The sequence below is a fragment of the Sitodiplosis mosellana genome, unplaced genomic scaffold (assembly GCF_009176505.1).
Source record: "Sitodiplosis mosellana isolate CC-2019 unplaced genomic scaffold, AAFC_SMos_1.0 Smas_scaffold_3, whole genome shotgun sequence".
In the NCBI taxonomy this organism is placed as follows: domain Eukaryota; kingdom Metazoa; phylum Arthropoda; class Insecta; order Diptera; family Cecidomyiidae; genus Sitodiplosis; species Sitodiplosis mosellana.
Window position 1 is genome coordinate 633,408 of NW_022595246.1, and position 25,290 is coordinate 658,697.

At 35.0% G+C, this 25,290-nt stretch overlaps 2 protein-coding genes across 8 annotated transcripts; both read right to left on the reverse strand.

The window, feature by feature from the left end:
• Nucleotides 1-518: 518 nt before the first annotated feature.
• LOC129565554 (uncharacterized) lies at nucleotides 519-17,423 on the reverse strand. 7 transcript variants are annotated; one of them, XM_055440552.1, is made up of 8 exons: nucleotides 9,630-9,805; nucleotides 9,318-9,490; nucleotides 8,292-9,229; nucleotides 7,477-7,681; nucleotides 5,952-6,248; nucleotides 4,436-5,857; nucleotides 3,941-4,301; nucleotides 519-3,705 (listed from the first exon to the last, which is right to left on the reverse strand). In XM_055440552.1, the coding sequence occupies exons 4-8, from the start codon at nucleotides 7,654-7,656 to the stop codon at nucleotides 1,430-1,432; spliced, it is 4,536 nt and encodes a 1,511-aa protein (XP_055296527.1). In that variant the 5' UTR covers nucleotides 7,657-7,681; nucleotides 8,292-9,229; nucleotides 9,318-9,490; nucleotides 9,630-9,805; the 3' UTR covers nucleotides 519-1,429. The 7 variants fall into 7 exon arrangements, with proteins under 7 accessions (XP_055296527.1, XP_055296522.1, XP_055296525.1 ...); XM_055440547.1 differs by lacking the exons at nucleotides 9,318-9,490; nucleotides 9,630-9,805 and adding an exon at nucleotides 16,571-17,423; XM_055440550.1 differs by lacking the exons at nucleotides 9,318-9,490; nucleotides 9,630-9,805 and adding an exon at nucleotides 13,529-17,408.
• Nucleotides 17,424-17,868: 445 nt separating this feature from the next.
• On the reverse strand, nucleotides 17,869-24,600 carry LOC129565555 (NPC intracellular cholesterol transporter 1 homolog 1b). Its single transcript, XM_055440554.1, has 23 exons — nucleotides 24,251-24,600; nucleotides 23,767-23,970; nucleotides 23,497-23,694; nucleotides 23,245-23,402; nucleotides 23,064-23,183; nucleotides 22,828-22,993; nucleotides 22,595-22,675; nucleotides 22,390-22,513; nucleotides 22,229-22,322; nucleotides 21,830-22,128; nucleotides 21,697-21,755; nucleotides 21,482-21,620; nucleotides 21,231-21,420; nucleotides 20,739-21,164; nucleotides 20,474-20,598; nucleotides 20,272-20,407; nucleotides 19,983-20,146; nucleotides 19,786-19,898; nucleotides 19,403-19,554; nucleotides 19,166-19,335; nucleotides 18,859-19,090; nucleotides 18,614-18,790; nucleotides 17,869-18,139 (listed from the first exon to the last, which is right to left on the reverse strand). The coding sequence occupies exons 1-23, from the start codon at nucleotides 24,255-24,257 to the stop codon at nucleotides 18,014-18,016; spliced, it is 3,660 nt and encodes a 1,219-aa protein (XP_055296529.1). The 5' UTR covers nucleotides 24,258-24,600; the 3' UTR covers nucleotides 17,869-18,013.
• Nucleotides 24,601-25,290: the final 690 nt, after the last annotated feature.

Sequence of the window (25,290 nt, forward strand, 5' to 3'; positions counted from 1 at the left end):
AAAAGTCTTGTTGAAGATGAACTATGTTGCTTAAAAACAATACTAACCAAAAACTTAGTTTCATTTTTACTATTATCGTTAGATGTAGATTGGAGGAGCGCAATGCAGGAGAATTTGATATTGAATCTCAGAAACTATACATTTTCATTCGAATTTTGGGAATAAGCATCGTTGGCTCCCGTATTCAAATCACAATTGAATATTCGCCACGCAGTACATTCTTTTGTAAAGCTTTTTCTTCTGCTTAGAGTTGTTATGAGGCAGAAGTTTTGCCACTGTATAAAGCACTAATAGTTTTTGTTCTTGGTGGAAGTTTTTTTTTTTGGCCACTTCAATATTCCTTGAAGTGGAACTCGACATACGAGTCTCAAACTTCGAACTGATTCCACGATGAAACAATTCAATCCAAAAAGTATCTTCCGCATGGTAAATGCTCAATTGTGATTTAATGTTCCGGTGAAGGTTTTTTTCTTCAATATATTAAACCACTTAGCAAAAAATAATAATATCAATTTAAATTCAGATCGGAATAAATTACAGTTTCTTGTACCAAAGATTTATTTTCTATTATTGTGGCCAATTAATTAAAATATATTGGTATTGTTTGCTTACAAATTGTTGCTATCGACTTTGAATACCGAGCAAATATTTCATTCGCAACTTGTTCGTATTGCCTGTTGAAACAATTCCCTCGACAGACCACCGAGTCTGGAAAATGACATTTTCACATGATCGTTTCAAACGTGAACGTTTGTAACGAAATCGATATTGTTTTTTTGTTTTTGGTTTTCAAAGTGCAAAGTAATAGATACCAGCAATATAGGTATAGGTTTCAAACTCATCTTCCATTTTCACGCGATTCAATGATAAATCTCATTTTCAATTTTTCTTTTCTCGTTTTCAAAACATGGAGTTTCAAATAAATTTCGGTCAATGTGTCAATAGTGGATGCGCCTGAATCGAATCGAATCTAAATATAAATTTACGAAAACTGACAAATAAATTCTTTAGATATTCTCTGCTTGGAAGATGAGCGAAACGAATGAATTGATTGTTTTTACGTATGTTTCGGTGACACGTTTATACATTTGTAATTTAATAATAATTATCGAGAAGATTCTTAAGCGACATAAGAAATGTAAGAATCAATCATAAATTATTTTTTTTGACACACATTGACGCCATAAACTATAACGAAAAAAAAAATGTTGGCAAAGAATGATTGGAACATAAATTAAATGGTTGCGAATGAATTAAAGTCCAATATAACTAATAAGACCTTTGTGGGTGTTTTTTCTTTCTTTTTTTTTCTTTCCTTATGTCTGACTACAATTATTTCGAAATTTTATGTTCAAAGAACAATGCTGAAGAGCGAATTAATCGGTGTAGCTGTTTGAATCATTATAAGTGTTGCTGCATTTGAATGTGTTCAACGAGTTAAGGGACGCGATGCCATGGCTGCCATCTGTTTGGCCAAAAATGTGGTTGAGTTAATTGTAAGCGGTTCGGTTGCGTTGAGTGTGTCCATAATCGTTGGTTCGGGCTGATATTTTGAATGCTGTTGTTGTTGCTGCTTTTGCTTGTGATAGCAATTGAAGATATTTTCCGTATCGTCGACAAAGTTGTTATTGTTATTATTGAATGCCAGAGTTGAGGTTAAACAGAATGAATCGCATGCCGTCCAATATTTGCACGTTATTATTGTGGTGGTTGTCGATTTGTCGTTTGCTGCGCAATTGAAAATATTGCAACCGTTGTAATCGCCGAGAGTTTTCGTTGCCAATTTTTTTATACTTTCGATAGCATCGCAATTATTAAGCGGATAATTGAGTTGATCAAAATAATTTTGAGATGTGGCCGAATGACGACGCTTTCGATCCGAACGCGTTGGATTCTTGTGTGTTTGCTGCTGATGATTTTTTGAATGATGTGCGGACGCTGGGCATTGTCCCTTCGCATTCGATTGTTGCCGGAGTAGATTCATAAACTTTTCCAATGTGTTACAACTGAGTTTCGTGTGTTCGTTGAGATCCAAAGCGGATGGTTGATTCGTAGATTTGCTGTCATTTTGTAAAGAAGTTGGGTAATTCATTTGATCCATTTCGAGATGCTGTTGTTTATTATCGCCAGTGTTTTCGGTTGGTGTTTCGGATGATGATGCGGTCGCTCTTATTGTTGCTGTTGTTGTTGCTGTTGTTGTTGTTGTTGTTGTTGTTGTTGTTGTTGGTAGGCATTTCCAGATTTTTTCCAAATTTGCATGTTCCCATTGTTCACTAAATCGATTCGCTGATTTCGCTTCATCTTCGATGTGCTTCCCATTGATTTCAGCCGGAAGTTCCTTGCGCCATATGCTATTATCATTGTAGGCCCATAAACTACCGAAATAGCTGCCACTATTGGCATTTCCGCTTACCATCTCCGGTGAGCTATTGCACGATTTATCATTTTTGGTAGTTTGTACATCTTTGGTTTTGTGTGTGATTCGCTTTTTCAGCATCGATTCCGATTGTGTGCTGCCGGCACATTTTTCATCCGTTGTTGTGAGCAGACGACCCTGACATTTCTCACTGATCGCCTGTACCAACGTTTGCGCCTTCTCCGGTTGCAATAAATCCGATATCAATTTACTAACATTTGAATAAATATGATTGCTGGCAAATTCATCATCATCAACATCACCGAAGCCATCACCGTTCGGTTTGGTTGCGTCTGTCAACAAATTCCGACTAGCATCTGTTATTTTTGCGTTGAGTGTTTGCATCAATACATCATTTTCATGGGCGCAGTCCGTTGGTGAATCCGCTTCTGGATCCTCCCAATCGCTGTGAAATGAAATGCTTTCAATCAAATACTTCAAGTCCGACATGATCTCATCACCGTCCGCACTCAATTCATCTTTTAATCGGCTGTTTGCTGGCATCGAAATCACATCGTTCGAGCATGTGGCACAGTGTTCCCACAATGCATGCGCATTGTTATTATTGTTACAGCATTGACGGTTCTCGGCCAAACACCAACTCTCCTGCGACATTTCAGCCAACTTATCATACGTATCACTATTGATATCGTCATATTGCACATCGTTCGAATCATTGCATTGGAAATACATACGATGATTTTGCAATGACGAAATATTGGCACTGCTCAGCGAATTATTGTTGTTATTGGCGGTGGCGGCGTTGGCGGCGGATTGCATACGATTCGAGTCGGTGGCTTTTAATGACAGCAAAATTTTCGGTGAAAACACAAATTGCGGCTCTGATTGCATTGATGGCAAATCATCGGTTTGACAACTTTTATCGTTCTGTCGAACGCAATACTTTAGCGTAAATTCCGCTGGAGCATTTGTTTCCGTATCACAGCGACTGCCTCCATTTCCCTCTTCATCGTACACATAATATTCTCGATACACTTCCGAATCATGGTACAGCATTCCGCTACGCGATCGCTCATAACTGATTTGATCCAATTTATTTGATATGTCAAATGTATAACCATCTGCATACGTTTGTTTGATGGGCCGAAAACGTGAACGTTCCGACGTCAATAGATCCTCGTTATCGAGCACCTCAACCGAAGTGGCTTGCAATTTTCGCGAATTTATCTTACAATATAACTCTTCTTTGGCTTCGGATGACAACGGTTCAACTTCCTTGAAACAGCTACCTGATGAGTGGTTCAAAAGTGTCACTTTACGTGTTTCAACTGCAAGAAAAAATGGAGAGGATATCCGGAGTTAACAATGTTTAAAATAGGGAAAAAGATGTGTTTTGGCCAATTAATGAAAATAAATGGAAAAATTCAAAAATTCCAGAGCTAAATGCGATAAATAGCCAAAAACAACAACTTTTCTTCAAAGTTAAACCAAAAAATGTTTGGCAAAAACTCAAAAAAGTTTGAAATTCTTACAAAAAATTGGATGTGAATAAAAATCACTCACCTTTTGGCATTTGACTAACTGATTGTTCCGCAATGTTATTAGTTTCTGCATGAGCCACGATTTGTCCATTTGTCGCGTTGTTGTTCATCAACTGCGCTGATGATGATGATTGATAATTATAAAAATAAGAATTTCCGAACAAATTGCTTCTTATTTTTTCTTCATTTGTCTTCGGTGGACTCATGCAAATATCTTGTTGATTTGGTAAAAAAGGGATTTCAGTGTCAGACCACTTGGAGAAGCTTGAATTTTCATAGTTTCTAGTGTCAAAGTTTGAAGCAGCTGCACCAGAAGTTACTGTATTCACCTTATTATGTGCTAATAAATTATTATTATTGTTTGCCTGCTCGTTTGCGTAAAACTGAAAGAGAATCAAAAAATCAACCCATTAAAATTGGAGAATGGAAAAAATTCTTGGTTCCGAATGAAACAAATTGATGAATTATGGGTTGAATGTAGTATGAAAAGGAAAAAGAACGCGGAAAAAAAGCTTACATTTAATTTTTGACCCAATGCCTTGGACTGGTTCATTTCCCAGAGACGAGCATTCGCATAAAAGCTGATGTCATCTTCATTGTTATTTGGATTATCAGTCCAAATGGATGTGGTCAAATTCATTCCACCGGTTGACGATGAATTCGAGTTTAAGCTATTTGGCTGTGTTGCCGTGAACAGGCTTCTATCTATACCACCTACATTATTACTTGTTGAGCATGGTTGCAGTTGATTGTTTTCTTGGAAAAACTGTCTGAATTGTTCGGTTGTCATTTTTGGCGGTCGAGCAACGCTTTGGCCGATAACATTGTTGTTCTGGTAATTTGGCCAAAACGAATGATTCAATTGCGCATCATTTTTCATCGTTCCAAAGCCTTGTGATTCACTTGGCTTGCAATCATTCCACAATGCTTCAACGTTATGATTAAACTTTGCCTCGAATGCGGCTAAATAATTGTTTTCATCACAACCCGAATCGACGCAGTCACTTCCAATCTCGGTGCCGTAGCCCTTTGCAATTTCCGTACAATTCATTGGTTCATGATCGCGTTCACGACGCAAAGCCGCTGTGTCCGTCTCACTCCATGATCCCAACGTATCGGGCGTTGCATAACCTTCGCTGCGCACCAACATTTTATCGTTGTTGTTCTGCATGAACAAACTGGAGTCCGTAAATTGGGAGCTACACGAAACGGTTTCCGTATCGGGAACACCCAACGGGTACATGTTCATATCGAACGGTTTACCGAACAATGCAGACGTAGCTGCGGCTGCGACTCTCATCAAATTCTCTTCATCATCATCGAGTTGGTCGTATCCCTTGGCGGCTGCACTCTTCATTTGATCCGATAAAACGATCGTCTCGTTTTCCGTGCCCATTGCATTTTCAATGACTGCATCATTTTCAATTGCGGTAAATCGGGCAGCATCACTTTCGGATATGCTGCGATTACGATTATTTTGCTTCAAGACAAACTCACGAATTAGGTCACGTCCCATCTCCCAAGCACCATCAAAATCGGTATCCCAAATTTCCAACGATTTTTTCTTTTGATTGGATTTACAATTGGCGTTGTTACGGCCAGGCCGAGCCACCGATGTAATGCTGCTGCTGTTCTTTGGCTGATTGATCGGCGGATTCGATGGCCGAACATCCGATTGATTTGGCAATGTGGATGACATCATCATGGAATTGGTGGTAACACGTCTTCGTTTGGATTTTTTCTTGATTATTGCAATTGCACCACCCTCCGCCGTTGTGTTGTTGCTCGAATCTTTCGGCTGATCAATCTGTGAATATTTATTGCTATCGACCTGTGGCCACGATGTCGTCTTATGGCAATAGGTATTTTTCGTTTGATCTGACAATGCCGGAAATGCACTAAAATATCGATTAGCTGGATCTTCGTTGGTTTCTGCCTTCTGCAAATTTTCACGAAATGAAAGTCGAATTTTTTCAGTTTTTTTTTTAATCGAACATACAATTAAATATCATTGTACAAGTCAATTCGCTTACCTTTTCAATCGTAACTACATCCGAATTACATAATGCTTTATCGTTACTTTGGCCAATTTCGAAGACAGAATCATCTAAACCATTTTGTTGTTCCTCAATTTCGCGCAATTTCAATGATAGCTCATCCACAAGTGTTTCGATTTTTGAAAGTTGTTGATCGGATGGAACGGCTTCGAGTAAACTGTCAATGGCAGCTAAACGCTTCAATGCTTCGGTATCTGCAGCTGAGAATCGCCGATAATTGGTACCGTTGCCACTTTTCGAAATGTACGATTTATTTCGCGCAAATGTTCCAACCTGAAAAATTCATTAATATTGACAATTCGCATTTAATTATTCCAAATGATTCTTATTAATTAAACTATGTCAATTAATCTCTGCTACGTTAGCTCTGAATTTATTTTGCCATCGATTTTTTTTTCTTTGACACGTGCCAATCAAAATTAGGACAAAATACCGTTTTTCTTCTGTTTTTCATTCAATGGCTTGCAACTGATGATAAATTATGCTATAAATCAATCATTTCTTCTGCAAACCGATAGAATACAAACCAAAAATATCAACATCTAAAATACAAACAAGCCTTGTACGTTCAAATAATACGTAGCGAACCGAAAGAGTAACAAAAAACATTTACATTTTCAGAAGAATATTTGAAGAAAAAAAAAACATATGTACCGCAATCAATAATAATACAAGGCAAGTATACTATGGGCGTGCATGGGGATTATGTTGAGAAAATACTATAATGCGGAACACAATATCCCCGAATATTAGCTTTTAACATGCAATGTCATTGGCATTCAACGATGCTGCTTATTGTATTCAATTATAAATTTCATTTGAAAAATCGCGAACAATTCTATGTATATTAGAATTTCTGAGTTCAATAACGATTCTAAACGAAAAAAAAGGGTGAAATCTGCACTATGTGCTACTAACGGGAAGATATTGTGTAGCACATCAATTTCTCATGAGGCATTGAACATATTGCATGTTTTCAATCTCATCATTTTCACATAAAAAACCAACAACAAAAAATTGACTACAAAAAATAAAACGTTTTCTGTACTGAATAATTCAATTGAAAAAAAAGGGCAAACTGCTAATTTGTAATTAATTATTCACGAATTTCAATGACAATTGCACGAAACAATTAAAAAAAGGCAAATTTCGAGGAAAAGTCCATAAGCAAAAAAATGTACTTGAAAGCAGTATCGCAAAATAGACGGCATATGATATCATTGTGCCCGTTGTACTATATACCCATACCATATCTCTAAAATTAGTGTCCAAAAGCGGTAAAATCGATTTTAATATTCATATTTTACCAAATTTTTTTCAATGAATTTTGTATGAATTTCGTGACAATTTTTATATAACGACTGTATGATAACTATAGCTTATGTCGGTTCAAAATTGCGATACTGCTTCAAAGTAATATGAGTGTACGTAGAAAAAAAAATAGTAACAAAGAGTAGTTATATGAAAAAAAAAGAAGTAAATATATGTTGAAAATATAAACCTTGTTATCCGATATTTCGGCAAGATCTAATGCATTAATTTGCAATGGTGTATGCAATAGTGAGAGTAGCAGCCTTGAGTAAACAGATGATGCATCGACTCCCAGTTGTTCCAACTGTGTTACTAACCAATCAGATATGGCGCTAACAGCGCGTGTGGACACAAGTTGTGGGTACTTCATGGCTCTGTCTAGATTCGTAATAGTTCTGTATTGATCGTGGCGTGTGTTCATTCATTCATTCATTCGTCGATTGATTGGTTGATATTGATACGTATTCATTGTATTCGATTTGGTTGATGGATGCAAGGCACGTTGTCATTAACATTTTGGAATTTTTGTTTTGTTTGGATAAGAGAAAATAGTTTTCGTTTATTGATCTATTCATTAAAAACATCGTACGTAAAAATTGTTTTAAACTACTTGGTGGAAGTTTTTCACAAATTTCGATTTAATAATATAGTATCGTGATCAACATTTGCTATGGACTACGCGCGCACAGTTTGTTTGAAAAATTTTTGAATTGAATTGAAGTGCATCGTGTTTTGTATTCGTACTACGTGTTTGGTTATTTTGAGTAAATGTACAAATTAAAATTAATTGCTAATTCTAAATCGAATGTTTTTTTTATTGTGTTTAGATTTCGCGTTAATATATTAAGTGTGAAGCGATGAAGCATGTTGAAGAAAAAAAAAGTTTAGTGCACGTTGACCATCGATCAATTGGTTATTTTGTATTTATGTCCCGTGTTAAGTTAAAAAAAAAACTCCCAATTCTTATCTAAAAGATTATTTAAAAAAATGAGAAAAAATTATTACCTGAAGCAATTTGCTAGCAGCGATGAAAGAACAAACAGTTTTATTGATGTCTGCTTTATTGAAGATTGAACTGTTTGTTTTGTTTTTGGTTTATCCGGTCTGTCTGTCGTCGGGTAACGGTCACTTAATGTAGGCGGGGATATTAAGGGGTTTTCCGAGCGAAAGAGCAATTAACAAACGATGAAAATGATGGATGCTATGCACAAATAGCAACAGCAGCCCCAAAGAATTGTTAATTTTTGTTTTTGTTTTCTTTTGTTTGTTTCTAGATTTGTTTGCGTCTATGCATTTTGATGTGGCCATTTAGCGAGCATGATTGCAGTAATTGACATTAATACAATAGTATTCTGTCTATCCATTTTGTATGTATGCGTGTCTGTCTGATTTTGGGTACAAATTCAGATTATTTTTTTGTTTCATTCAATGCTGAAGAATTGGTATTTTCATTTGAGTTGAGGAATTGGCGAGCGATGTTCGTGTTATTGTTGTTGTTTATCCTATCAATGATGAACTTTTGACAAAGGGGTTGAAACGAAATCTGTCCGTACCGGGAATTGAGCTATTGTTTTGGTATTGCTTTTTGGTTCAATCCAAGTTCCAATTGATCAGTGGTAATACATCAGGAGATTTTGCGGTTGAATGAGTGTGTGTGTGTGTGTGTGTGTGTGTGTGTTGCTCTGAATTATATATCCCGACACGAATGAACGAAGAACGAAGAGAAAAACGATGATCTAGAAATGTTTAATGGCGGAATTGATGAAATTCCAGTTCAGATGTTCTAGATGCTGATTTTGTGTTCTAAAATATTTAATTCACGTAGATTCGATTATGTATTGTTGGAAATCCATCATTATCTTCTCCATACGCCAGTTTCTCTGAACGATTTTCATCAACAGCATTTATTCTAATCTAAACGCTCAAAAATCTCATTGCTGTGTCTGTAACGAAAAAGAGAGAGAGAGATAAGGAGAGAGAAAAGCAAATAAATCATTAGAATTGAAGGAAGGCGGAAAAGTTTTAGATTACATGGCAAAATGTTTATCAGTTTTTGTCGTTTTATCTGGTTAAGATAAAAGTTTTTCCTAGGATAGTTTTTGTTCAGCTAGTTTATTTTTATCTACCAACTTTTTCGTTTATTATTATTTTTACTATTATTATTATCAGAGACACTGTTGAAACCATTATCTTATTCTCTTATTCTACAGAATAAAGCACAAAAATAAAAAAATTGTTCCAAATTTGCCGAGAATGTGATCACTGTACAACTTGAAGAATTTCACAATTGTTCGAAAAATTGAGTGAAAATATTTATATGATTGAAGATGTTCACAAGCGCACCTATTCACTGTGACCCAAACCGATTCGTTCACTGACACGTCAAAAATGTTCTGCAACGAACCGAATTTCGCGCGAATTCATTCTCAGTTCTTTATGTCTGTGTCTATCTCTGTGTCTGTGTCATCAGTTGGGAGAGATGTAATCAAGAGGTTTTTTTTTGCGCATATAGGATTTGTTTGTCGAGACACGCAACACAAACATGGTCAGTGCCATTGCCCCGAATCTATATGAATACATTTATATCTATGTCTCTGCGTATATAGACTGAAATTTCGTCGAATGCCATGTAGCCTTTGACGCTTTACCAAATTCCATTTTTTTTCAATTGCAACTGTATAGGCTAGCCGCCTATATATGAATTTGCTGACAGAAGAGCAACAAAAATAACAACAACAGCAACAACAGCAGCAACGACCACAGAATAAAAAGAATGAATCAACATCGTTAGAGTGTATTCACTGCCACCCTTTTTACATGAGCAAAGGTCGTCGACAGACTGGCATTATTCTCAAGGTCAGTTTACACGTACGGATACTGAATCACTTCACATAGACGTGTGTTTGCTAAATGCGACACGGAATTCAAATCAGACGTAGATTCAAACCATCTTTTTCGTTGCGAAGAAAATGCCTCAGGATATTCATGAACTTTGGCAACAATACAGATGATTTTTGTTAAATAGCATCAAATATATACGTAAATGAAATAAAAAAAATGACACATTTATATACACAATGTATATAGCAAGAGTTACTGTGTACTTTGTGCCATGTCATACGATGCGCTTTTGATTGTTCTTAATGAAGTGCGATCATAAAGAAAATTTCATATATGAAAAATAAAACGATTAAATGTTTCAATTTGCGACTTTCGATTTAGTTTCAATCGAATATTTTTTCATTTGAACGCATATAATTGCATGAGTTAAATAGAGCACAACCGAAAAATGCAAACAAAGTAACGAAAATGAGACCATCGTATATATTTCTCTCTCTCTCTCTCTCTCTCTCTCTCTCTGTGTGTGTGTGTGTATGGTGGATATTTAAAAACAAAAATATTTATTCGAAACATCAGAATAAAAAGAAATGCACATTAACAACAATTGTGTCGTTAAATCATTAGTCGAATTTCTGTAAATAAGTTCATACTATCTGTCTATACGTTGTAAATGAGTTATACGGTCTCTGTTAAGCAATATCTGTATGCAAAATTACTTTTTAATTGCATCGGACGAACATATTTACAATGCTCTGCACTTAAATGGTATGGCATTTCGTAAGAGTGTGATTAAATCTGGTATAAGTTATTGTATCTGCTTAGAATAAGCCATAAGAATGGCCCACAACTCTTCGTGTTCACATCCGAACAAAAAACACTTAATTCACCTCACAGAATAGCTCCGAGCTATTGCTTTAAAACACTTTCTATTCGGTGTACACAATTGAAAGGTAAGGTATGGTTTGGCTAAATATGAGACGTAGTTGAAAACATCATACAATTTTCATGATTTTTCTGTTAAAAAAAATCTCACAGAAAAAGAAAATAAATGAAACTGAAAACCATCGGAATGTCACATCTCAAAATGTTGTTTTGATATATTCCGTTTGTTGATAACAACGCAATACTCAGCAAACTCAATTCCAAGAAATTGAACATTCGAAAACAGTGGATTCAATTGAATAGAGAAATTATCACTTAACACTCGGTCGCTGGTACTACGCAAATGTCAAACAAAAATGTTGATTTTTTTTTATTATTTTCCATCGAAATTAGGTTCACTCAAATATAATTCGCCCTAAAAATATGTTTTTCGCCTTTTTTTCTCTCTCTCTCTTTCAAACAAATAAAAAAATAAAATATTTACATGTATATTCGAATTGATTCGTTTATCATTCGAAGCTGAACTGACTAAATTGTTCAATTCGTCGCCATACAAATTCAACATTGACTCATTCAATACACAGAGCTCTCTCTCTCTCTATACACACTGTTGATTTGTTTGTATGTTTGTATATTCGAATGATCTAAGTTTGATAATACGGGAGTTAATAATTTTTGGTATGTATTCAACGACGACGACGACGACGATGACGAAGAAGAAACCGAAAAAGAAGAGGAAGAAACGAAGAAGAAGAAGGAAAAAACCTCTTAATAACGGTATTTTCTCGGACGGTCAATGATGTGATCGTGTGATTTTTGCTTCGCATCTACATTTTCAGCAATCGACACAACATGAACAAGTGCATATAAGCATTCGAATTTGTTTATTTGTTATTCTCTATCGGTAAGTGTTTGTGTGTGTGGAGTGTGCTTCATTGCATATTCAACAAAACAACAGAAAGAAGAAAAAAAAACGCAAACCATGAGGCGTATAACCGAAGAGAGGAAGAAAAACAACAATCTAGTAGCGAAGAAAAATGGAGAGAGAGACGGAAAAAAATGTTCGGTGAAAGTAGGGTAAATATGTGTGGTGCTATAAATAACAGTATAGCTAACTAAATAACATGATGGTTCGCATAATGCTCGGCTCGCTTGCTCGCTTGAGCTTGAGGAAAATGTGTGTATTTGTTAACGTATTTGGTTGATTGTTTGTGTGCGAGTCATTTTGCACATGTGTCTGATTTGGACTTTAATACGCAACACTAACACATGTTGTATCATATTGAGAATGGCAGTGCAAGTTGTATGCTTGTTGAAAAGTTGATTTCTATTTTGAACCTTGTCAATGCTTTATGTCTTCTGCCTATTGACTAATGTCATCGATTTGGTTGTTCGTGTTTTTTTTTATTGCTTCATTGAATGGTGCGCTTCTTCTCCATTGGGTCTCTGCGTGGTGTGCCGATATGGACATGGTGGAATGTCAACTATGTAAATTACACATTAAAATTACAGTCTATTTTTAAGCTGCTAAAATAGTGCGCAAAATAGCTTTTTTTTACATATTGTGTCGGCGTACAGAGAGTGGAAGAGAGTGGAACAAAATTACGTTGATTTTTAAAAGGAAAGTTAACACTTTGTGGAATATTTTTCTTTGAAATAATTAATTTAATTCAACAAGGTTTAATTGGTATTTTGAGGTAATACGCCAATGCGGGTATTGATGCATCGTTTCGCATCTATAGACGAACTTATAAGTTCAGATTTTACTTTCTTTTGTTTTGAATAGACTCACTTATTTGGCCTATATTTAACTACATATTCCCATTTCACGGAAGATCAACAAAGACAAAGGAAACTTTATTCTATTTTCGGTTCAAATTACACTTGGTGCCCATTTTATGGCATATGTAATTTACACCTCATTGTTTGGTAAATGAAAATTTACAAATGAAAAACAAACAGGAATTAAATAATGACCTTATATTTTTCGATGGATGAATAAAAATATTTCCATAATTTGTTGCACACATTATTATTTATGTCGTAATTTTTCTCTTTTTTTCAAAATCTATTAAACGAATGATTTATCACTATAATATTTTAGCTTTTATAGAACTGGTCGCTTACATTCGAAACCTTAACCAATATTAGCTTCTAAATAATGCATCTAATTCTATTTTTATTCATCCAATGGCCGTATCACGTAATGTAATTAGCGTTCATTTTTTATTCATGAATTGAGTGTCAATTAAATTGCTGTCCGTTCTAATAACATATTGCATTTGATTGAGCTTTTGTTATATGAATGGCGTTGCGACTGTTGTATATGTATTATATATTTATTACAACCACTGAGTTTTGCGAATGAAAGTTTATTATTGACCTTATTTCTCGGTGTCGGAAAAAAGCTCTCAATGTGGCTGAAATGCAACGAAAATCAAAAAACACGAAGAAAAAGCGCATCAGACTTCGTATATCGATCGATCTACATTTTATAAATGCACTTAGGTCACACGTACCCTTTTTTCGAACAGACACACACACCAATGCACACCATCATCCACACATACAATGCCGAATGCGTCGAATATAAGATGACACCATACATAATGCGCCGATTTTTCGCTCGTATCGAAAATGTGCTGTGTGTGCAAGTGTAGTTTGATTTGACCCAATTCTATTTTCGTAACCCAATTTTAGATGCGCGTGACATTTTGTGCCGGAGCTTGCCAGCCAAAATGTTTATTAACTGCGACATACACAATTTTGTGACGATAATCGAAAAAAAAACTATGACGAACACGTTTTTTTTGGGTGGTTTTATTTAAATTGTTTCACTTTTTTCTATAAATTCAACATGTCTGTTGGATTTTGTTTTTGCTTCAGGTAAGACTTTTCGTTGCACATACACAACACTTCGAATCACACCGATTATTCGGTCGTTACAAAATTGGTTTGTTTTGTGTTGCAACACACGGAATCAAAGTGGAACAAGTGTAAAGTAAGTGCATCAGCAATGATGCTGCACCAAAAACTAAATTTGCTCTACGCGCTGTAATCTATTAGTAAATGAAATGAAAATAACACCGCTAGACAGAGTCGCACGTACGTTGCTTTGCTTGTGTGTTATGGTCGACCGCTAAAATACGTAATTTTGTTCCATTGAGAAGTTATACGTCGATGTGTAAATGTGTAAGTTGATTGTGTGTGTGTGTGTGTGTGTATGTATGTGTGTGCGCGCTTACATGAATCAAAAGGCAATATGAGCATGCAATCGGTGGATAGTTTGGTATATTGAACATGTTTAAAGAACAGTTATCACGAACAAAGAGAGAAAATCGATACTTTGTTTTTTCGATGAAACTTTGTTTGCTCGATTCGGAAAATCACATTCTTCAGTGGAATTGTCAACTCGATTTTATATTTAAACTGTTGAATACAAATCGTTTCACACCTTTACTAAAGCGTATGTTCATGTGTGCATGTGACTGTATGGTGTGTTCAGGCATATATTTTTTTGCACATGAGCAGTATGCATACTCGGATTTTTTTTTCTTCTTGTTCATGTATCCGTGCAAATTTTCCACTTTGATTGATAAATCATCGTACTTGGAAACGTTTCACTCGTGCTGCAAAGCACCTATATTACGATATGCATATATGCATTTCACACTCTCCATTGCATTTTCTCTCTCTCTCTCTCCCTCGACGGATAACGACATTTTCTGACTTTGACTTTGAAATAAAAAGAAATAGAAACAACAATCGAGCGTTGTGTTCATCTATTCTTGGTTTACTTTTGTTACCGATTAAGTAATGCGCTTCCATACAACGACGCAACAAAGCAATCAACACACGATAAAGTACCGTTCACTAATCAGAATTTCAAATAATAATAATACTGGTTTTCATGCACTGTTCACATGCACCTGCCCGTGGAAGTAATTAAAATTCCAAGCGTATTGCAAATCATACAGCTATTTTTCTAGTCTAAATTTAGCTATCTCTTTTTGTTTCGATAGCAAAAATGGTATCTGTTACGGAAATTTTTCGAGGTTTTCTGGCCAATTTAATTGAATATGGGAATTTTTATATTTTGAACAAATCGATTTAAAACTAAAGGGAAAATAAATCGAATTCTTTTCCATTTGCCTATTTTTCTACTATTGTATCACATTTTTCTAGAAGAACATCATTTCAACGGTTGAAATTCAACGATGATTCAAAATAAATATTTATAGAATTGTTAATCGAATCTAATAAATGTCAATTGAAACTAAACCAAATTAACGAAGCATCATCAAAAAGTGTTTATAGAGATGCAATCGAAAGTCAATTATTGTCATTGTATTCACATATTCAACTTCTAAATTTAACTGTAAATTTTATTTTTTGGCTGGTGAACCGAGCGCATTGTCAAAATGCCAAAAACTCTAATTTCATGGCTGTAAACGTTTTTCATTAACAAAAAGGGATACATCAAATAGAACTGTGCAAGTCGATTGAATAATTTCGAGAGAGAAAAAAACGAATATGTATACATATTTAAATGCATACAACATAATCGTACAATAACCTTGTGAGAATCGGTTGCTTGAAAAATAGATGTGTACAGTATGCGAGAAACGCGCATCAATCGTAAGTGAATGGTAGTGAAATTATTTGAAGAAAGGCAAAGAGAACGCGAAAAACTGAAAAGAAGAAGAAGAAAAAAAACTCATTTTGCTATGAAATACTATGCTATAAAATCTATGCTGTGTATAATACACACACACGCAAACCAACACCTAATTTCCATTTTTCCCGCTGTATGGCAGAAGAATGTGAGTGTTTTGGTGTCGCGGCCAAACAAAATGTACATGTATATATCCATGTGATGAACCTAACAGCAGTTGAAAACGAATATATAGTAACATAGTATTGTTCACAATTGAGTAGATTCTGTTGTATCGCTCGGACAACACAGAGGTACACATTCAATCATACGCCGTTGAGCGATATTCCGAAGTTTTGCTCAATTGCTGTGTGGTGCAGGCACTTACCGAGACCGTATGATTGTGGTGGTAAAAAGTAAAAATGAGTGAAAACTATGAGTGACTGAGCAAAAAATGTAGACCTTCATCATGACACGAATAGACAAAATCAAATTACTGAAACAATTTTTTTTTCGTCGCTGTGCTGTTGTTGTTGTTACAGAAACCCTCAAATCTAAATGCAACTGCTGATTGATTTATCGGAAATGATAAAACTATTGCACAGAGACTGAACAATTTACGATTGCGAAATCACTGATTGGGCGCGTAAAAATATGGAAGAGACATGATTACATTGTCGCATTGAGGCACATATGTAGCAGCAGGCTGTATCATCCGATGTGTGTTATTTATACACTTATTGTTGGTGTTATACACATTGCAATGATGAAATGACGATATATACGCGCTCCAAAACTATTTTTTTTCCCTACATGCACATACGGAATTCTTCGTAATTACAACTCTGTACATTTGATTTACTATTTTTGATGAGGCGAAAAAAACACACACACTTGGTTAACTTACCTAATATGTGGGCCTTGTGTCAGATATTTCATAAAAACATTTTATGAAAATTCTCTTCTATCGATGGATGATGACTTTTTTGTTGCAGTTGTTGTTGTTGTTATCGAAACTTTTTTTTTATATCCGAACGGCGGATGCTTTTTTTTATTCACATAATTTAATGGGTAAAATAAAGTAAAAATTTTCCATTTCTTTTTTTGTTGTTGTTATTTGGTTTTACTGAGGGAAAAGAAATCGCGAGTGGGGAGAGATTTCCGATTGATGAACGATTTAGCGCAAAATTGGAACGGAAAAGTCATAAACTATATTGACACTCACAAGACTGAATACAACAAATAAATATGATTTGCTATTTATGAAAAAATGAAATTAACAGAAAACAAAAATGGATTTCCCATCGAATGTCTTTAATTTTAAATCATTTTGACGTGACGGTGTGGTTTTTTTTGTGTGTGTGTTGTTGTATTTTGTTACGCGATTTTGATTTTTTTCTTCTTTAAAACTTTTTCCTCCCTTCGAACCGAACAATTTTTTTTTTTCACTTCTTCTTTATACTTTGAAATTACTGACGTAATTCAAAGCTACACAGTTTCGTGTGTGTGACTCACTGAAATGTACTGGAACTGAAAACGATTGCTATTTTGCCAAAAAACGAGCAATTAGTGTCAATCGAATGCGTGTTTTTTTCTTGTTATGAATGAGAGAACGAAAATGAATTAATAATAATAAAAAAGTTGGCTTATTCGAAAGGGACCTGTTTTTCCCTCGCGATTCACTTTATTCACAACAAAAAAAACAACATGGCAGCCACACAGAGTGAGTGAGAGCCCGATTTGAAGTGAAATAAGACGAATACACAAGGAGAAACATTCCATTCACACAAAATGCACACATACGCGTGCACGTTGAGTGAGTCTACACGATTTGGGTGTGTGTGTGTGCGGTGTGCGCCTGTGATTGTGTCCGTGCTGTATACGGTGTATATAACGAAGAGAAGTGTAGATTTTGAGAAATGAAATAACAATACACAGATAAGCGTTGTGTATGAGCTATTGTGTTTTGCTCCAATGTGTGCGTGCTTTGCCGTACTTTACCGCACATGCATCCATAAAATGCTTAATAGAGAGGTTGATGAAACCACGAACTCACGAGTACAGTCAATCATGATTGATAAAAACACAACAACAAAAGTACAATGCACGAGAATACTAGAATCGCATAGTATTACCATTTAGATACAGTTAATGTTACCCGATGCTCGATATGGATGTTTTTGCTCAAGGAAATAACACATAGACTTTTCTTTTCGCAATGCGAAATGATCTTTTTATTTAGAAAAATGTACATGGAATTTATTTTGCAAATATATATTACAATAGGCTAAACTTAGCGTGGGAAATTAAACTAACATCTTAACTCTGTAAACGAATGGTAAAAATTAGCTTAAGTTCGTGATTTGCGTGGAAGTGGACCGAAAAATGTAAGCACCACTGGCAGCAAGATCAATCCATGCAACGCACCGATTACAACTATCCCCAAATACATGCGGAAGTAAAAGATACGGAATATCTATTGGAATGAAGCAAACATTTGAGATGAAATGTTAAAATCAATTATATTCCATTGAACTTTAGATAAAAGACTATGGCTTATTTTCTCGAATGAAAAATGTGATTTGGCTGAAGCTGTCATGTTTATGATTATTTTATTCGTATTCGTTGGGCAAAACTACATTCGTACAAATATTCGTAGTCTTGCTCCACGAATACGAATGAAAAAAAATCATAAATTTTTTCAGTGAAGTAATTCCATCGTACATGTAATCTCTGTTCTCAAAATATAAAGCTGCTGATAACAAATTTTGTTTCATCAGAATTTGAATGAACGATGTTTCCACAGAATCGTAAATTTTTCTCAAAAATTGATAATGAATGACTTTTGACATTCAAATTACGGAAAATTATTATGATTTGTTTTGAAAACACAGATGTACCCAACCCAATGACAGTCTGCCGATTTTGTCAATTTACAATGCATACTAACTTGTGATTTGGCGAATGCCAAAATTAATATGCCTGAAAACTTGGTCAGTGTTATGCCTGAAAAAACACTGCTACCCATTTTGATCAGCGCCTCACTAGATCGTTGTTCATACGAACCCTCTGCCTTACAAAACGCTCGTACGATATGTGATACGAATTCGACGCCAATTCCAATGCACTAAAAGAATCAACATTTTTATAAAGAAATGACTTCTTATCAAAATTGAAACGTTGCACAATACTTACAACAACCAAATTGACCACAGATATCGCATTCAGTGAAATATTCCAAAGCCACATAAGACCGCCCATATTTATGACAATGAGCGTGACCATCATTAGAATGATCAGGGCAGCAATAAAATCGAAACCAGTCAGAATAAATGATACGGTGAAAATAGTGGCCAATGAAATGCCCAACGAAAATGATGCATCTTTCCATATGTTCAAATATTGCTCGTAGTAAACATAGAAAATACTAAACGATTCAATGAAATTTATGACAGTTAAAAGTGTAAATTCGTTCGTGGCCAAATATAAAACGCTCGTTTACCTGTACGGGAAAAATTTCGCTTCGTCGTCATGCTTTCTAATCACATCGGCGATAGAATCGCTAACTTTTCGGGCCTCTCTTAGGGATGTGTAAAAATCATACGATTTGCTAACTGATGTATGATAACTCATGAAGTAACTCGTTCCCTTTTCCTTACTAATGTCAACAGCCTAGAAATGTGTAAAAAATTTAAGTTTTTCGTTCTACCGTTGAGTTTTCTGGTTTTTTTTTTCTTACATTATAATATGCCGGCTTTCCAGCTTTCGCGCAAAATGAATCCGGTATGTCTTGGAGGAAAAATGGTAAATATTTTTCAAATGTTTCAACGGACGGTCGTTTAATAAGTAAATTTTCTTCCCGGGCTTTTGTACAAAAAGCGCATGAAGAGTCTAGAATGTAATTTACATGGTGTGGCTTAGGTATTTTGAAATATAATTTGAAAAAAAAAAATAAAATGCATCAAACTATAATTGACTCATTGACGATTTAAAAACTGATTGCACAAATCAATGGGTGAGATTGAGAGTAGTGTATGTTTTTTTGACGACTTATATTTCGTTAAAGTAGAGTATGTATACACCACTTTCAATTTTACTCATAGAAATGTTCGCATGACTTACTGCTGCTGGGACAGAACGTTATATTATCACTTTGAATTCTGCAACAGGTGCCAATTGCCAACCAATCAATGTAATCATCAATCCAAGATGATGGAGGTTTTGCGACTCTTGTTCTGTATATTTTGCAACAAAATCATGTGTTAATTCTCTTCTCACTCAATTTTAATACTTAAATTTAAAGACGATTGATGACATACATATCTGGGGCAGTTGATGCCATGTGTAATTTTGTAACAATCGAATCCTTATTACACAATTGACCTCCACACAATAGATTTTGATTAGATATATTACTCATGTTTAATTTAGTGCTCAGAACGAAATATACTGGTGGGCCCATTGCTAGTAGTTCATTCATTACCTGAAAATGGATTGTCAATCAATATATAGTTACTATAACGAGATCAACTTAAAAACGAATGTAAGAAATGAGGAAATAAAAAATTCGACCCTGATGATAACAAATTTTACAAAACAAATTCATACGCTAAAGTATTTGTAAACATGCGATTCCTCTGACATTGTAAGCTGTTGATCCAAGCCCGGTTCAATGCTTGGAATGAAATAGATTGAAGCACACGTCCAAGTTGTGAATAGTAACAGAATGAAGGCTTTGAAAAATCTGCAAAAATATTGCTTACTCAATTATTTGCAAAAATTTTGTATTTTTTTTTTAATGAACTCATACTTGTTTAACAGAAGTTTTGGTGTGCAAGCCGATTCAAAAAGTGATTGCAAACAGCTCTTCATTGGCAATTGATCACCAGTTACTTGGGAGTATTTAAAGCAGCACAGTAAATCGAGTCGATCGTTCTATAAAGAAATATTTTATCAATTAAGTGTGACCAGACTGAAAATTGCTCAAGATACGTAAATTCAAACGAATAAGGTGAGTGTTTTAAGTGTCGAAAGAACTTCAGCCCAAAATTGTTTTGGGAAAAATTCAAACTTACGTTGTATCGAATTGAATCAATCGTCATCAGGGCAATAAAAGCGGTGATTTGTAGCAAAAAGTTGAATAAAATAGCCACTGTTGCATACAACGCAAATGTTTGCACGGCTGGCATTTCATTTATTGCCCCAATTCCGAAACAACATCCCTGTGTAATGGCTGTTAGCAAAATTGATGGCCCCACTTGACCAAGTGCATGTGAAACAGCTTCACTTGATGACGCGTATTTTGACGCATCGAGTCGTTCGTATGCGTGAACCAAGATGAACAAATTATCAACACCAACGGCCAGAACTAAAAATGGTATGACTTCGATCGTAAGCATTGTTGTTGGTAAACGCAAATATCCGAATATCCCTAAACTGCATACTACGGACGATAGCACTATCAAAATGCCACCGAAAGCAAGTGCAAATTTTGAATGAAACTATTGGAATGGAACGTGGTATTAGTCATTTAAATCCTTGGCTCGTGAGACAAAAGCAAATCATACCAAAAGTGTTTTGAAACTTTTAAAATTGCCCAACGCAACAGCGACGTACAAGAACATTACACCGTAGCTAATAAGAACCGTTGAAGTTTCCGCCTCTGACATTTCTTCGATCGCATCTTGGATTGAGCGTTCAGCTGAGAATGCAATATCCAGATTTGCCGAATCGAATTTCTTCATAAAGTTGATGAATCTACAAAGGAAGCAGTTTTGTGAGAAGAAGAACTCTCCATTGGTATGGTTTTCATTCATACTCAAGTTCCCATTCTAATGCGGGCTCTAACAACGTCTCATTTTTATAGTTTTTGATCAAAAATGTAAGTATTATACCGGTTGCCGATCTGTAATCGTTAGATTCTTCGGATGAACTCGCCTTCTTATAACCTCCCAATGCTGTAACGAAGTAATTCAATAAATCGTTTTCTATGAATCCAAATTCAATCGTTTAATAAAATCGACGGAACGTTACCAATTCCGGGTTCAACCGGTCCCTTATATGGAGCCATACATTTAATGTCATATGGATTACTGAAAATCAAATAAAGTATTAAATTATCACGTCTCAAAACAATGTCTCAAGTCTCTATTTACTACTGACTCACACTAAACATTGATCCAATTTGTCCAAGTAATTAATTGTGTAACCATTTTCTTCGTGAGATGAATTAAAGGCCTCCATGCTGTTGCCGAAATAACCGAACAAAGATTGCACAACGCACTGTGAAATGTTCGGCTTTGCATCGGATGAAGCCATCAGTGCAACACATACATGTTCCAAACCCTTCGAATCATCTCGTCCGATTTCTTCAATTGATTGCTGCAATCGGAATATTTCTTGCAGAAATTCTCTATCAAATGCTGGACCAAACTGCAGTGAGCCCGCAGCTGTGCTGTGATTAACCTGAAATACAAACATCAAATTGATTGGGTATGATTTAAATCGATTAATAGGCGTGCAGATTCAAGGAGGTATTCAAAACATAAATTTAGACCATTCTTACATAATGTGGTTTAACTGGTTTAATGAAAACCTGTGCTGTTCGATAGAATGGACCAAACGCATTGTCATAGAAATCTTTTTCTTGCCGTGATCGACTGGAATTGGTTCAATATCAAATATTAATGTTTTATTCCCAAAGTAATAGAAATAATCAAATCAAACCTATGTGGTGCTGCCCAAAGTTCAACTGGATCGGTAGTTATTTCGATAAAAACTATACCAACACTAAGTTTAATTATGATTATGGCACACACGAGGAGAGTAAGCACCGGATAATGAGTGAAATCTGAAGGGAAAACGACAACATTTTGAGAAATGCTAACATTTCTTCTAATAATTGTTATTTAAAATAATTCGATTCACGTACATCGTCCCCAATGTTGAAATCCTTTTGTAAGCACTTCGTCTACTTTCGACGTACCCGTGAGCCACTTTGGGAATCTTAAAGCTGTTAAATACAAATTTTGTCAATACAAGTTTGAAATTTTGAAATCATCATAAAGAAAATTTAAAATGTTTTATGAATTTGTGTATCGAGAGATGAAAAATGATGATTTTTTAATCAGTCTTTGTCCAAAATTTGGTTGAACATGAACTAACCTGGAAATCCAAATCCAACAATAACCAGTGACACAACAAATAAAACCACAATGACGAGTATACGAATCACTACACTGATAATTTGCCATATTGTATCGTCTTCGGGAATATTTTCATTGGCTGGACATGATACAGGACAATCCGTGCATGCACATTCTACTGAATTCTAGATAAAATTCATGCAATAAAAAAGTAAAATATGGTTCGCGCTTAATTTCGAGAAAAAAAATATTCACCGGATAAGATTCGTTGCATTTTTTTGTATCAGCTCGGAAAACATTGGTATCATTTCCAAAAACGTAGTTGATTTGAAAGGGGACAAACTCGTTGAAAGTGAAATTTCCCGTATATTCATACTGGAATTAAAAAAGGTGATTTGAAGGAGAATTTAACGAGTTGAAAAAGTGCTAAACAAACCCATCTCTCTGCACTGCACGATCTTGAGTCATATAGACCGCATGCCAGGTCCATTGCATAGTTCCCTGACGACGGCATCAACACTCGACTACAACTATCATAGACACCTTGTATGTACTCCTTAGTTATGTTAAAATCAACGGAATCGATATATTCAACTAGGTTATTAATTTGTTGGGAAGAAAACCGTTTGTTTAGTTTTTTTTATTGACCAAACTCTATTCCTAATGGGTTAAATTTGACTATAGTTACTTGTTTCATCTCCATTTTGTGCCGTTTCTATGTATGGTGTTAAATATTGACTTTGTTTCGGCGAACAATTCATTGAACAAATTGATATCTGAAAATTTTTCATACACGTCTCGCATCGGCCAAAAATACCAGAGAACGTCACAAAGTTGGATTCCATAATTTGTATCATTTCACTATCACAACACAATAGGTCAGATGCTAATGGCAAAAAGATTACATCAAATTCAATGTTTGAATCAAAGATCTTCGTTGATTTTCATTTTGACTTACGGTCTTTATAAACTTCGGGACATCGATTAAACATAATTTCTCTTGCAATCTTATCATCGGGACCAAGAGCAAAACCAGGACCATTGTATGGGCAATTGTTTTTGAAGCCTTTTTCATTTTCGTAGCACGTTTTATACCAAATACAATGATCTTCACTTAAGGCTATTGCTAATACACTAAACAGAATTATAAGAACGGGAATCTCTGCAAGAAAAAAAATCGAAAAATCACATTTTTAACAAACATTGGAAACATTGGTTACGTATAAAGATTATTTTTAATGCCTAGATTTGCGCGTTTCATTGATTAATCGATCCAATTTAAACGCCAGAGGTTTTTTCTATGTTTTTTTTTTCATTCGACTCGTGACGTTCTCAACATTATATCATTTTCAACGGTTCACCATGAATCATCGTCTGATAGATGAAGATTATTTTGCTAAATAATGTCATGACTCAATGCAAAAGTTTTTCGTGGCCCTTACCTCGCATTTTGGAACTATTTATTTATATGAGAACTGTAAAGGAACTTTACTGCAGAAAAACCTAATTTTTTGAAGTCTTTTTTAAAAATATTAAATTTATTAAGAACTGCAAATTTTTTGGATTTTCGATGAATAAAACTATTTTTCTTTTACAATTAAATTCCAATATATTTCAAGTTCACTCATGGGAATTTTGAACCGTTTTCCACCAATATTTAATGAATGATAAGCAAGTGTGTTCGTTTCACGACGACTTCACGAGAAAACTAAACGTTGTTATTGCCAGAAGGCTGATTTAAAACTATCTATGGCCACAATTAAAACGTTAATCAAACAAAATCAAGTAAGTGGGCAGTAAGCAAACAGTGTGCGAAAAAAGACTAGACACTTATCGGCTAAATAAATTTTAAAATTGATAAGAATGTAGAAAAAACGCCACTTGAGACCTAATGGTGAAACAGGTGTGCAAGTCAGAACGTGAAGTTGATCATTTTGAAGGAGACATACTTATGGCGAATAAAAATATACTGTCATGGCCTTATCTTTGTCGAGGTATCTGTTGTTGTGCTCTGGCCAACTTCAAATGAAAAAGCGGCTGGCAGAATATGGACGATATAAAAACAAAAGAAAATTACTTGTCCAACATCAATGACCGATCGTAATATATCATCAATTTATTATTGACTGAGTCACTGTCCACCACACACATGAAATCTTGGCATTTTCAATCGCATCAAAAAACAGTTCTTTGGCATTCATATCGGAATACTATTTTGATTCAAGCTGCAAAGTTTTCGACGTTAATACATTGCAGTATTTCAGATACTCTTTTTATTATTCAGTTAGTGGTCTAACGATGTTGCGTAGTACAGTGTACTACAGTAGACAAATGAAACTTTTATATTATCTACAAAAATGTTTTCGATTCATGGTTTTGATCACGGATATCAAACATATAATTTGATCCATGATCAAGAGAAATAAATCTAGAAATCGCTCTTGAAATGAATCCATAAATCAATAAGTCTTTATGAATTAAT